We start from the raw sequence: 14,118 nt of genomic DNA on the forward strand, positions 1-14,118 counted from the left end.
GTCTAACAATGCTCTTTGTTTGTGCTTTAAGGCAACCCTTATTGGAATTGCTCGCTTTTGGTATACGAAGTTCAACTCAAAGCGAACTCAATATCTTCTCGATCACAGTCCTCAAAGTTAAAAAAAAAAACAGTTTCAAGTTACTTCAAATAATTTTATCTTGGAATTTTATGTCCCCAAGATATAATTTATGTTGTGTTTTGCAATGAACTGAATTCCCTTTCAATATATATATATATAGGGGATTCCCTTTCAAAAAAAAATATTTGATACTGTAAAATCCATATTTGGAAATTTTAATTTTGACAAATATTTTTTATTTATTGTGTTTATTTTCGGTTGACTATGTTAAGGAAATTATCTTTGATTTTATTGCTTTTAAATTCTGATAATTCTCTTTTTTTGGTTATTGTATTTTTGGCAAGTTTGTACAAATAAAGTCTTCTTATTTTCATATCTTTTTAGACTTTATTTTCTTTCCAAATTTAACTAATTGATTCTCTGTTTTATAGTTAATCAAATATATCTATAGACAGCTCACAATAAGCCACGAATGGGTAACTTCTCAAAGTTGGTCAAAGAGAGAATCTGACCATGATCAAGTCTAGATTCAAGCCGTTTTGCAGCCGCAGAATCTTTGTCTGTTCCCACAATTTTCGGTTGCATGGATTGTGATTGAAAGTTTATTTTTAGAAACTTTCCTTGTGTGTGTTGTGCGTATAGAATTGTGTAAATATGATTTTGGATAATTATTTTATGTATAAATACGAATCAACGCATCAGCCCTAGGTCACCTCTTCTTCGCCTTAATTTCTTATACTTCTATAAGAGTGTATTTCTTTTGTAAATGATAGTTGTTCTGCTATTCCTTGGTTATTTTGTGTGTCTTTGTAATTAGTTGTGTGTTAAGCAAAATCTCAAAGAGAAGAACGTGAAGAATAACATTCGGGAGAAGGTTCATCAAAGTCTTGTATAGGGAGGAAGCAAGCATTCATCAAGCAATTTGAAGGGAGTTCAAACTAAGGAGATTCATTCAGCAAATAGAGAGTGCATCAAGCTTGCGGCAAAACCAATAGATGAAGTCTAAGTTTTGTTTAAGTCAATTACTTTGTACTTGTGAAATTTGACTAATGAATCTTATCTCTGGGCGTGGCCCCATGAATCTTATCTCTGGTTTGATATTATGTAGTGACAAGAACTTGATTTGTAACTACAGAACACTGGTTTGTTGTACCAATTTATTTGTTCCGCATTTAATTAATTTGGTTAATTAAATAAAAAGTTAGTAATCATAAATTACAGAATTTCAAATGCAATCCTCCCTATAATAACAATTTGTTCCACACTCTACTCAACCAATAGAATCCACCAAAAACTCCATTGGTACAAATGCATCAGAAAATTCACCTATATATATAATTTTTTTCATATTTAGAAAGTGAAACGTATAATTTTAAATATAGACATATTTCAGCTACTTTGCCTTTCTTTATGGGCTAGATTTATGTATTTATTATATATAATAAATAAATGTGATTAAATAATATCTAGATTTTGCATCGATTAGAGGGATTGATCTCTTATAAATAAATATACAGATTCAATGTAACGACATGAATGCACTCTTCTCACGTGATATTATCTTCACACTCTCGATCACGTGAGATTATCTTCTCTCTTCCCTCCTGCTAATCTGCAAGCTTTCGTTCGGCACATGTACTCCCTTTATTTCTTAATCTTTCTCTCTCTCACTCTACTTTGGTCTCTCAGTCAGTCTCTCTCTCTATATATATATAATTAATTCTTTGGAGTAATTTGAAAGATTATACATATATATTTATATTAAATTAGTCTACGTGGTGGTTGGTGTTATTGCGTATTTATGTATTTTTATATTGTATCTAGTGAAGTAAGAGTAATTTGAATGGATGAGTTAAAATGTTTAATTCTTTATAATAAAGAGAAAAAATTGTTAAATAGTATTTCAATACGTCATATAAATTTATATTTTTTTACTTAAATAAATAGTATTATTTATATGTAGTAAAATGCTATTCATTAAGTTATAAATATTTTATTATTTTTTTATAAATTTTTATATATATAAATGAGTGTGATACTATTATATTTAATTATTTTATTTTTTAAAATAAATAAATATATATTTTTAAATATAATATTTAAATGATGTAGAAAAAAATAGAGAAATTGGTGTATGATATAATATAAAAGTTTGAGGTAAATTGTAAAAAAATATATTTTGGTGATGTATTTTGTAATACACTTTTTCTACATTATTTAGCTAAAACTCACAAAAACATCTTTCATCAACTCTTTTATACATATATTTATAATAGCTATGTACAAACTCCAATTAATCAATATCTACATTTACATAATATTTACATATCATTTATATGATATTTTAATATTATTATTTTTCTTTATAAGCTTTCTCTCTCCCATTTAGTATATATTTATTTATTTTTCTTTTTTAATTATTTTATTTGACTTTAATTAATAAAATATATTTAAAGATTTAATATTTAAATAATGTAGAGAAATATATAGAGAATCTGATGATGGTATAATGTAAAACTTAGAGGTAAAATAGAAAAATGTGTGTTTTTTGGAAGTATTTTAAAAGATAGAATAGAACATTCATTGGGAGTGTTCTAATTCAAAACTATTTATTTGGGGATAATATCTTAAACACCCCTCAATTATTGCTAACCTTTTGTTTTGAGATAATCCAAAAGTAATTTTTCTATTTTTTTTAAATATAAGAAGAAGGTATACTAATAAATAAGGATCTAGTGAAGAAATAATAGATTATTGGAAAATTGAGAATTGAATAAAAATGTAGTGGAAATAAACATGGAATAAGGGAAGGTAGAAGTTAGAGAGATTAAAAAAAATAGATAGAAAAAAGAATGAAATATATAGGGATTTTTTTTATTAGTATGCCAAAAATAGGCTTTATTTATAAAAATATTGATCCTAAAAATAATACCAAAAAAATACTGGCTAAACAAAAATAATTATACAAATAATAACATTTTAATTTTTTTTAACAAAAATACTGAGGTTATTTTTTTGGTTGTTTTTATAACTATTTAAGATACTTACGTATTACTTTCTAAAATGCAACTTGGGGAGACAAAATAGTTACAAAATAATTGGGTTTCTTTTTGGTTAACTTAAAAATAATTTTAAATACTAATTAGTTAACTTTCAAAAATTAGGGCATGATTGGAAATAATTATGTAATTACTAGAGTAGTATTTACATATTCAAGTAATTATACTATATTTTAAAATATAATGTGTGTTTGGATATTAAGTGATAATTACTTATGAATTTCTATTGTAATATATTTGGCAAAACAATTAGTAATTACACTAAAAAAATAATATTATGTAATAAATACTATTTAAAATTGATAGTAAACAATTCCCATGGGGCTATGAGAATTGGAGAGGGTAATTGAGACCCTCAATCACTTCCAATTACATAGTTACTATGTAATTACATAGTCAAACAAACACAATAAATTGAGTAATTACTCTAAATTACATCAGATTCTAATTACGGGGTAGTTTTCCAAACATACCCTTAAAATTAATTACCAATTAGTATCCAATATGTTTCTTTTTAAAAAAGTTATTTTGATATGCTTATAAAATAATTTTTAAAGTTGTTTAGAATAGTATACGGTAACTTTTAAAAATAAAATAAAAAATGTAATTTTTGATAACTCATTAAATTTATATCTGAATAGTCCTTTCGGGGACATCCGATAAAATTGGAACGATACAGAGAAGATTAGCATGGCCCCTGCGCAAGGATGACACGCACAAAAAAATTAAATTTATATCTGAACTATAGTTAAATTTTGGCTAACCAAATAGAAAAATAACACAAAATGTTACTTTTGAATTATAGCACAAAATTGTTCCTTTCACATTATCTTCTTCTAAAATGGGAAGAAACGAATGCTTGTGATATATACCAAAATGACCTCGTCAAAGAGTAGCTCCTATGGGTGCCACCCTTCAGCACAAACAGTTGTTAGTGTCTGTCTCCAAAAAATCCTTCTAAAGGGGTAGATATACACATGAACTTGTCAGAAAATGGTGACGATACCGAGGGAATGCACGGTTGAGTTTTGTTCCTCTTAAAGTGTTGTTTCAATGATAACACCCCAGTCTTAGAATGGCTGGAGCCTGGAGTTGTCTAAAAATACAGTCATAGTCACACCTCTAGCGACTTTGATCGACGCATAAGCTGCTGATTGGCAGCAAGATTTGGTCAATGAGATCGTCAATGATAGGCTTCCATGGTGACCGACACGTGTACCATTCCAATGAGCGGTGGTCAATATTTGGGTTCAACAGCAAATGACATGGAGAGTGTACGGAAAAAATTCTAGTATTTTGGGTCTAAAAACTTGATAATCTTATATATATAAAAAAAAGTAACGATATTTTTGCGTAATTCTTATAAATAAAATCAGTTTTACAAAGCCTATATATAATTATCCCAAAGATATTAGAACTTATCAACAAATAACCCTCAGATAGAATTTATATAAATTTATGAAACATAAAATAACCTATTTATAAATATATGGAAATAAATATACTTACAAAACTAACATTATTGAAAAATAATATTTGAACATTGCTAAAAAATACTAGTTAAATAAAAATAAAAATCAATGATAATTCATTGTCCTAATCTTGATAATTGGCCATCTTGTTGTTTTGGTCAAATTTGTAGCGCAAAGGAAATAATGTCATACTAATTTGACCAAACTATTCATACGAATAGGTAAATGTGGTCACATCTAATATGTAAATGGTCCTCAATGAGAATTTATTATCATAAATGTATCATTGTAATGTATCTATCATTATATGTGTGCCATATTATGGACTAAAATGTCCAACGCCCAATAACAATATGCCACATATGAAGATCAATATTATGACCAAAATATAGAATCATTCACCTTATGGAGTTCTTAGCCGGCCTGCCTGCTCGCTCACTAAGGTCTCTATGGCCATCGGAGAGTCCATTGGCATACAATATAACGAAGAAAACAAAGATATATCAATATATAAATATATTCAGTAGGCCAAGCGAACCTTCCAAATCCAAAAAGTATCCAAACAAAAAATCTATCTATTTCTATGTTAGACCACACAAGCACAGAACAACACGTTTTATTGGAATTTCTCCTTTTCCTTATCGCAATGAATCAGCAACTTTAACGGTGGCTGTACGTTTCCAATCTTGAAATTGGCGTTGACAAAATACCGTACTTTCAATTGGTTTTGTTCAATAAAGACTTGGTGTTGTATTCTAATCGTTCTAGATTCACATTTATGGCATTATTTATTATTAAACCATCTATTGGGTCAGGCAGGGTCAGACTAACCAACCCCATTTCATAGACATATATGGTCAAACCAACCATCTTATTCTTATCTATACGATAGTTGTAGCTCAAGTTCTTTTACTCATTCAATGTATTAATATCATCATTTTTTATTGCTAAATTCAATTATAATCTTCTCTCTATAGCAGCCTTTGTTTCATCAATTCAGCTCTTTTGCCTATCTACCTGGTTTTGTTTGCTCATTTCTTCTCGTATATATACATGATACCAAAAATCTCTTGATTTGTTATTATTGAAGGAACTTGGTTTGGTTTAGTTTAGTGTAATCTGATCAAACAGTGCTTTGAACCATGGCTCATACCATGTATGCTGGCTCAATGTCGTTTGGAGGCTCAAGTCATGGCCAAGCTCAACAAGAATTGCCGTTTAAGACCAGCAAGGGGTCCTTGAGAGTTATGCTCTTACATGGAAACTTGGATGTATGGATTATGGAGGCCAAGAACCTTCCAAACATGGACATGTTTCACAAGACTCTGGGGGACATGTTCGGAAGATTTGGCAAACTATCAACAAAACTTGAAGGCCATATGCCGAGCAAGGTAACCAGTGATCCCTATGTGACTGTTTCGGTATCAGGAGCTGTGGTTGGGAGAACTTTTGTGATTACCAACAGCGAAAACCCTGTTTGGAATCAACATTTTAACATCCCTGTAGCACACAAAGCTGCTGAAGTTCACTTTGTGATGAAGGACGATGATGTTGTGGGGTCTCAGCTGATAGGGGCCGTGGGAATCCCAGTTGAGCAATTACACTCAGGTGGTAGAATTGAAGGTGTATTTCCTATTCTTAGTGACAATGGGAAACCCTGCAAGCCAGGAGCTGTTTTGACTCTTTCAATTCAGTACACTCCAATGGAGAAAGTGAGCCTTTATCAGGGTGGTTTAGGGTCAAATCCTGAGAATCTTGGGGTACCTGGAACTTATTTTCCTCCAAGGAAAGGTGGGAAAGTTACCCTTTATCAGGATGCACATGAACATGATAGCGGCCTTCCTAGTTTGAAGCTTGATAAAGGGATTCGGTATGAGCATTCGAGTTGTTGGGGCGATATCTATAATGCAATAAGTCAGGCTCGGCGTTTGGTTTATATTGTTGGATGGTCTGTGGTCCACACAGTTACTCTGGTTCGGAACAATGACAATGGAGCCCAAAGCATGTTAGGGGATCTTCTCAAAACCAAGTCACAAGAAGGTGTGAGAGTTCTGCTCCTTGTTTGGGATGATCCAACTTCTAGGACCATATTGGGTTTTAAGAAGGTAATGCAGAACCTTTTTTTTAGTCCTATATAATGTTAATACTAATTTATGCATACTGATATGTTCATTGGTTTTTATGATATTTAGGATGGAGTTATGGGAACCTGTGATGAAGATACTCGCCGGTTCTTCAAGCACTCTTCTGTCCAAGTCTTGCTTTGCCCTCGTTCTGCTGCGAAAGGACATAGTTGGGTCAAAAAGCAGGTGAATTTATAGAAGAAGCAATGACCATAGTTTTCTTTTTCAAGGCATTATTACTTTATTAGTCATGTTCTGAACAAGTGTTTGTTTGGCTTTGAAATCTCTTGTTATCAGGAAGTAGGAGCAATCTACACTCACCATCAGAAAACAGTAATTGTAGATGCTGATGCTGGTGACTACAGAAGAAAGATTGTAGCTTTTGTTGGAGGACTTGATCTTAGCACAGGCCGCTATGATACTCCACACCATCACCTTTTTCGGACTTTGCAGACTGTGCACTCTGATGACTTTCATAACCCCAATTTCACGGTAATTCTTAAGAAGAGCAAGGCTTTGGTTTAGGAGTTTGTTTTTTAAGATTACGGACATTGACCCCTCTAACCTTCTGCATTGTAATCTCAAAACAGGAGCCTGGTCCTGGTTGTCCAAGGGAACCATGGCATGATCTGCATTGTCAAATTGATGGCCCGGCAGCATATGACATACTAACCAATTTCGAGGAGCGTTGGTTGAGAGCTTCAAAGCATAGTAAACTATCAAGGCTAAAATCATCATTTGATGATCAATTACTTAGATTTGAAAGAATTCCTGAGTTTGTTTCTATGGCAGAAGTTTCTAGCCAAGGCCAAAAGAATCCAGAATCTTGGAATGTTCAGGTATATATATGCTATTGTTTATCACATATTGGTACAAGCATTAATGCCATTGATCTGATTCATTCCTATGCTAACTGTTCTAATTCTATTCTCTACAAATGAAGATTTTTCGTTCCATCGATTCTAGTTCTGTGAAAGGATTTCCAAGTGATCCAAAAGAAGCCACAAACAAAGTGAGATATGAATTTGAGAAGATTAGTTTGGAGAACTATTTCAGCTATATGGTCAACTAACATGTTTTCTTCACTCTTGACAGAACTTGGTATGTGGGAAGAATTTGCTGATAGACATGAGTATACACACAGCCTATGTTAAGGCAATTCGTTCTGCCCAACATTTCATTTACATAGAGAACCAATACTTCCTAGGCTCATCATACAACTGGGCTTCCAACAAAGACTTAGGTAAGAAACTTTGCATTCATAGACTTGTGCCCCTTTAGTTGCATGAATAAACATGAGTTTTATGAGTGGTTCTTTAATCTGCAGGTGCAAACAATTTGATACCAATAGAGATTGCTCTGAAAATTGTTAACAAAATCAAAGCAAATGAGCGATTTTCTGCATATATAGTAATCCCAATGTGGCCAGAAGGTGCACCTACAAGCATTCCTGTTCAAAGAATTCTGTTTTGGCAGGTAATAGTCATTTGGTTTAGAACAATGTGATCAAGTACTTGGCTCAACATCTATCAATTTACTTAGTTTTTCTTTTCTTGATTGCTTCAGCGTAAAACAATGGAAATGATGTATGAAATGATCTATGACGCCTTAAGAGAAGTTGGACTAGAGAACACGTATGAGCCACAAGACTATTTGAACTTCTTTTGTCTAGGCAACCGTGAGGCCCCAGATCGTTCTAATACTAACACTAATGGTCTAAGTATAGGAGCTACAAGTGCAGAAAGGACTCCTCAAGTATTACACTTTTCATCCTAACTACTATCTCATCTTCTAATCAATTATTCCAATTTACTTAAAAACTATCTTCTTGTTTTGGTGGTTAATTCAGGCACTTAGTCGAAAAAATCGACGGTTTATGATATATGTCCATTCAAAAGGAATGATAGTTGATGATGAATATGTGCTTATGGGATCTGCAAATATCAATCAAAGATCTTTGGAAGGAACTAGAGACACTGAAATAGCAATGGGTGCATATCAGCCTCTTCATACTTGGTCTAAAAAAGGCTCTAGTCCACATGGACAGGTAAACTTTTGGTCATAAAAGCTAAAATCTTTCACTCTTTCCATATATCATGTTAAAAAATCATGAAGTTCATTTGAATCATTGCATGCTATCTGAATCCAATAAATCTATAAAAAAAAAAAATCTGATTTAAAACCAGCTCAAATAGTGAGATCTAGTTAACAAAATTAGCTACCATCTTGAAGAAATACGAGTATCTTGCGTTGAAAGAGCGCGAAAGCATTCATAACCCAAAACCTTTCACTCTTTCTATTTGTATGTGATAAGAATCATGCGATTCCATCCTCATGAATCTTAACATGCTATCACAATAATTCTAAAAGGCATTCGATTTAAACTGGTCCAAATAATGAGCTCATTAACATTAACTGTTTAAGATTTTCATATAGTGAAAAGTTATTTGAGATCTATATTATCAAGATTGTTGAGCCAAAATAACCACGATTAAACTTTGTTTTTGGTGGTATAGGTTTATGGATATAGGATGTCACTATGGGCAGAACACATAGGTGGTATTGAGGAAAGATTCAAGAGACCAGAGAGTGTAGAATGTGTGAGAAGAGTAAGGTATTTGAGTGAGCAGAATTGGGGCCAATACATAGCTGAAGTGGCCACAGAAATGAATGGTCATCTTCTAAAATATCCAGTTGAAGTTGACAAAACAGGTAAGGTGAGAGCTCTTCCTGGCTGTGAGACTTTCCCAGATGTTGGAGGAAACATACTTGGAACATTTGTAGCCATACAAGAAAATCTCACTATCTGATACTACTCCCTTCTTGTATGTATATACAAGTATTACTAAAAATATCACAATATCAATTTTTAATTTAAATTATGTATTTTTTGAGTTAGTTGTTTGATTAGTGATGAGTGAGCTATATGTGGGAGAACAATTTTGCAGTCATAGCTATTCAATTCTTTTTTTCAAAAAAATTATTTTCTGTATGAAAATTCGAATGAGTTACCACTAGATCATGTTTGTGACCGTTTTTATTTCTTTGTAATATGTGGAGATAATTAAAAAAGTTAGTTTTATTAGACACTAACTAGTGGTTATTATTCATTAACTTTTTATTGATTAACAAGTGATCACTTCACTTGTGGTTACAATTAATCATTTTGTGATGTGTGAAGATTTATTTTCTTGGTAAATCTATATGAATCGATATGTGGTATTCTCTTTGGTTACTTGTCAACATGTCTTGTGTGCCACGTTAAAACCACTGTACCACAAAAACTACCTACTCTCCAATTATTTATACAAATATATATAAATAAAGAGTGCCTAGTAACATTATTTTTTACACTCTTATATCTGAACAATTAATTAGTAGACTCATTTAAAATTTATAAATCTGTAATAAAACCTATACTATAAAAAAGTGCAAACAGTAAGAATTTCCTTTTTTTTTTTTTTTGGTATTTTGGTGGGTGCATATATAATTTTTGTTGGGGAAATGTAGTTTTTTTTTTAGATGAAAATATAGTTTTAGTGTGTTGGTGTATTTCTTTTTCCAATATAATATCAAATAGACTTATTTAAGTTTGAGTATGACGGGATTTAAATCTGTAAATTTAAAGAATAAAATCAAATAGAAAAATGTAATATCTCTTCTATATATAAAATGTGTATAAATAATGGAATTTCTTGTTTTAAAAGTTTTTTATTATTTTTTTTGTTAATTTTAATTGAATATTCTTATATTTAATAAATTAAAATATAATATTTTTGAAATATTGACTTAAACTTAAATAAAATAATTAAATAAATAAATAATTAAACAAATTAAAATAAAATATTTTTGGAATATTTTACAATGATAATTATTTAAAAATAATAAAACTATATATTTTATAACTTAAACAAATTTTAATTAAATTTAAATTTAAACTTTTCGTATTATAATAATATTTTATTAAACATACAATATAATATAATATAATATACTATCAACTAGTAACAAACTTAACTTTAAAATTCACGTATAATATTAATATTATATTAAACATATAATATATATTCTTTTGTTCTCACTGTCAAATTAAAAAACTAGAACAAACATAAACTTAAATAAAAATTAATTAATTAAAATAGTTGATGCATGTATATTTCTATACATTATGACTTTTTCTATTTTTATTTTATTTTTATTATTAATTTCTTTTTAAATATTATTGTAATTTAGAAGTAGTCATGTAATCATGTAAATATATATATCTATGTCAATGTTATATTTAGAAGTAGAGATTATTGATATAAATATTTATATATATATCATAGAGCTATAATTCATTTTATTATATATATTTAAAAAAAATAAACGAATTTTTATTAAAATTATAAACAATATTTTGCTTTATTTTTTTTAATATATTTATGGCATTTGTTATAATAAACATCTTTTATTTATTTTTATGATATTTCTTATTTATTTAAAATTTATATTTAAAAAATATAATAAAAATAAATATATATTTAAATAAACATATCTACAACTTTAAAATTAATTAAATATGTAGGGCACGTTACTTCTAGCTAAAAAGGAAATAAAGAGATTTGTTGTATTGAATATCAAATAATATCTCATCAAAAACAAAGACATAAATGAATATATTTGGGACATTCAAGGCCATTTGGTATAGTTTATAATTACCATACATCCGGATGTAGTGGAGTATGTACTACAAACTACTCATGAAAAGTCAAACATCAGACAACGTAATCTTTTCTACGAAGATTCATACAGCACACGATATTCTTTTTCATCAAATATTTATTATAATAATAAAAAAATTTGTACCCGTATATTAAAATGGTCTCATAAATCATAATAATTAATATCCATTACATAGTTCCAATTAATAATTACATTCAATGATTTTTTTTTCTTTGAACAATTAGAGCATTGGCTATATAATCAAGAAGTTAATTTATTAAACATTTTTTTTATTATTTGGGGAATACTATTGCTTTGTGAATTGTGAGTAATAATAAAATTAAAGACTTGACAAAATAAAATAAATTAAAAGAATACATGTGGTGAATACTATATAATGCTTGTATACACAGCTTTACAATTTTATATAATGGCTTACAGTGTTCTTTTTTATTTTATAAAAGGAAAGGGAAATTAAAGAAAATAAAGTGAGTTAGTTAGAATAAAATATCTCTCTTTTGCTAAGTTATTGGTGAAGCTCAAGCAAAGTTTAACTAAGATGGATGCTCTCTTTTTTATGATAAAATTTAAACTAACAGTACTAAATTATTACTGTTTTACAAATAAATTAAAAGAGAAAATAAAAGTTAGTATAATTTATTGAGATCTATGTAACATGACATGTAATGAGGGGGAGCATGTGCCTGAGGGGGCATGGTCCATTATGTGTTTTTTTTTTTTTTGACATTTTAATTATGTAATTTGAAAATATAAATATATATATGTATAAATTTATAGGAATTATATTGGTCCCTCTAAATTTTAAAAAATATTTAATACATTTATATATATTTGTATAATCAATACTAGAAAAAGTTGCCGCAATTAAAATATCATGCATTATAATGCAAGCATTGCTATAAGTGACTCAATATTAAATTACAATAATAGTAATTTATCCCGTGGTAGTGTGGCGCACGTTCTCATTATATATTGTTGGTGATGACATGTATTAACTACATTTTATACTTTTTACTTCTACTATGAAGGTAATATATATATGACCAAAATATTCAACTAAATATAAGTTATTTGTAAAGTTTCAAATATTTTGACTTCTCTGCTACTCTATCAATTTTAACAACTAACTACTAATGTGGCCACATGATAAGAGCGTGTGATTCACTGCTGTGCTATGCATATAAAATTTAAAGAGAGAGAGAGAGAGAGAATCTCTTTTGGCAAAAGAGAAAAAAGTTGAGATATCACCTCGATTGCAACCTGTAAATTAAACCTCTTGTCTTGTGAAGAGGGATGCTATAAGCTCAGCCATTATTGTTTATGCCTAATTTGTTGGGACATTTTACCTTTAATTACCAACTCTCACAAAAGACAACTTAGCCAAATTGTTTCAATTTAAAGTAATACAATCGGACAGACTAGAGACACACACACTACATGCATGACTTATTATTATATTATTACCCACCCAATCAAATAATATCACCTAACTATTTCAAGTTCAACTACTTCATTCCTTTAATTTATTATCAATTATTTAGTATAATAAAGCTTTTATAATTATTAATTGTATCGCCGAGGCACGTTGATGGCGTTTTTGCAGTTTTTAATGTTAAATATTACACAAAACTAATTCAATATGGAATATCTATTCATTTTAAGCGCTCTTAGAATGACTTTCTCCCATATTTATTAATTAGTATAAGTATTTCGTTTTTATTATTATTATTGGATTAAAATATATAATTAATAAGAACTCATTTCCATATTTGGACTATGTTCGGTAAATGAAAGCAAATATAATAAAAAAAAAAAGATGAGATTCTCTAAAAAAAATTACAAGAATATTAGTACAATAATACAAATTTAGGTCCTTAAAATGAATCATAAGCCGAGTATTTATGAATTTCTAATAAAAGTTCGTTAGAGTACAACTTATTCTATTGGTCCACATCAGACCCCTAAAACTCAATTAGATATGTCAATTATAACTAAATTTAGTTGGTTTCTCAATCGATTTTGCACACTGTTTCATTGTTTTAGAGGGAGAAAGAATTGATTTGTTCTCTTTTAATAAAACAATTAATGTGTTTCATCTCTATACCAAAGCTAGCGTTGTGATTTTTGATATTTTCCTTAATTAAAATTTGGCTCCCACATAAAGTGAATATAATTTTGTCCACATGAATGAAAACTACAGGAACCCCACCAATAGGAGTAAAAAATTTAGATGAAACTTTATACAAGATTATAAACAAAAGAACAATAATAATATATTCAACATTATTATTATTGTTCTTTATACAACACACCAAAATATATCAAACAAAAGAACACCGAAAATAAAAATAATTAATAAAAAAAATTCAGCTATGAAAAATTGTGACAATTATAAACGTCATTTAGAAATTTACACACGTGTGTAATTATAACAATAATAATAAATTCAAAACGCCATCACCGACACGAAAATCACCAGGTATTAAATATTAAATGTGTTTTCCTAAAATCAAAATTAACGAAAATATTTATTGATTTTATTTAAGATCAAATTGTAATTACACGTGGCATAATGATGAGCAATCCAGTGCGGTTGGACTGAATTCACATGTATCAGATTTTGTACTCTTCAGTTATAAATACGTGATAAATAAATTC

General features: G+C 29.3%; 1 protein-coding gene and 1 non-coding gene across 2 annotated transcripts; both read left to right on the forward strand.

The window, feature by feature from the left end:
• The first annotated feature begins 3,780 nt into the window (after window positions 1-3,780).
• LOC133780833 (U6 spliceosomal RNA) lies at window positions 3,781-3,879 on the forward strand. The gene has a single exon (XR_009869644.1). It is a non-coding gene; the product is annotated as a U6 spliceosomal RNA (small nuclear RNA).
• Window positions 3,880-5,294: 1,415 nt separating this feature from the next.
• Window positions 5,295-9,828, forward strand: LOC133778308 (phospholipase D gamma 1-like). The gene is made up of 10 exons (XM_062218193.1): window positions 5,295-6,717; window positions 6,805-6,921; window positions 7,033-7,227; window positions 7,326-7,574; window positions 7,679-7,747; window positions 7,831-7,978; window positions 8,063-8,211; window positions 8,302-8,490; window positions 8,585-8,782; window positions 9,252-9,828. Exons 1-10 carry the CDS (start codon window positions 5,755-5,757, stop codon window positions 9,543-9,545), a joined length of 2,571 nt encoding a protein of 856 aa, XP_062074177.1. The 5' UTR covers window positions 5,295-5,754; the 3' UTR covers window positions 9,546-9,828.
• Window positions 9,829-14,118: the final 4,290 nt, after the last annotated feature.

Source organism: Humulus lupulus, chromosome 5 (genome assembly GCF_963169125.1).
Source record: "Humulus lupulus chromosome 5, drHumLupu1.1, whole genome shotgun sequence".
NCBI lineage: Eukaryota > Viridiplantae > Streptophyta > Magnoliopsida > Rosales > Cannabaceae > Humulus > Humulus lupulus.

Bases quoted from the DNA above. Each gene is read 5' to 3' on its own strand.
- LOC133778308 (XM_062218193.1), top strand. From the start codon at position 5,755: ATGGCTCATACCATGTATGCTGGCTCAATGTCGTTTGGAGGCTCAAGT. The intron at 8,212-8,301 runs GTAATAGTCATT...TGATTGCTTCAG, and splicing joins AAAGAATTCTGTTTTGGCAG to CGTAAAACAATGGAAATGAT. The intron at 8,783-9,251 runs GTAAACTTTTGG...TTGGTGGTATAG, and splicing joins GCTCTAGTCCACATGGACAG to GTTTATGGATATAGGATGTC.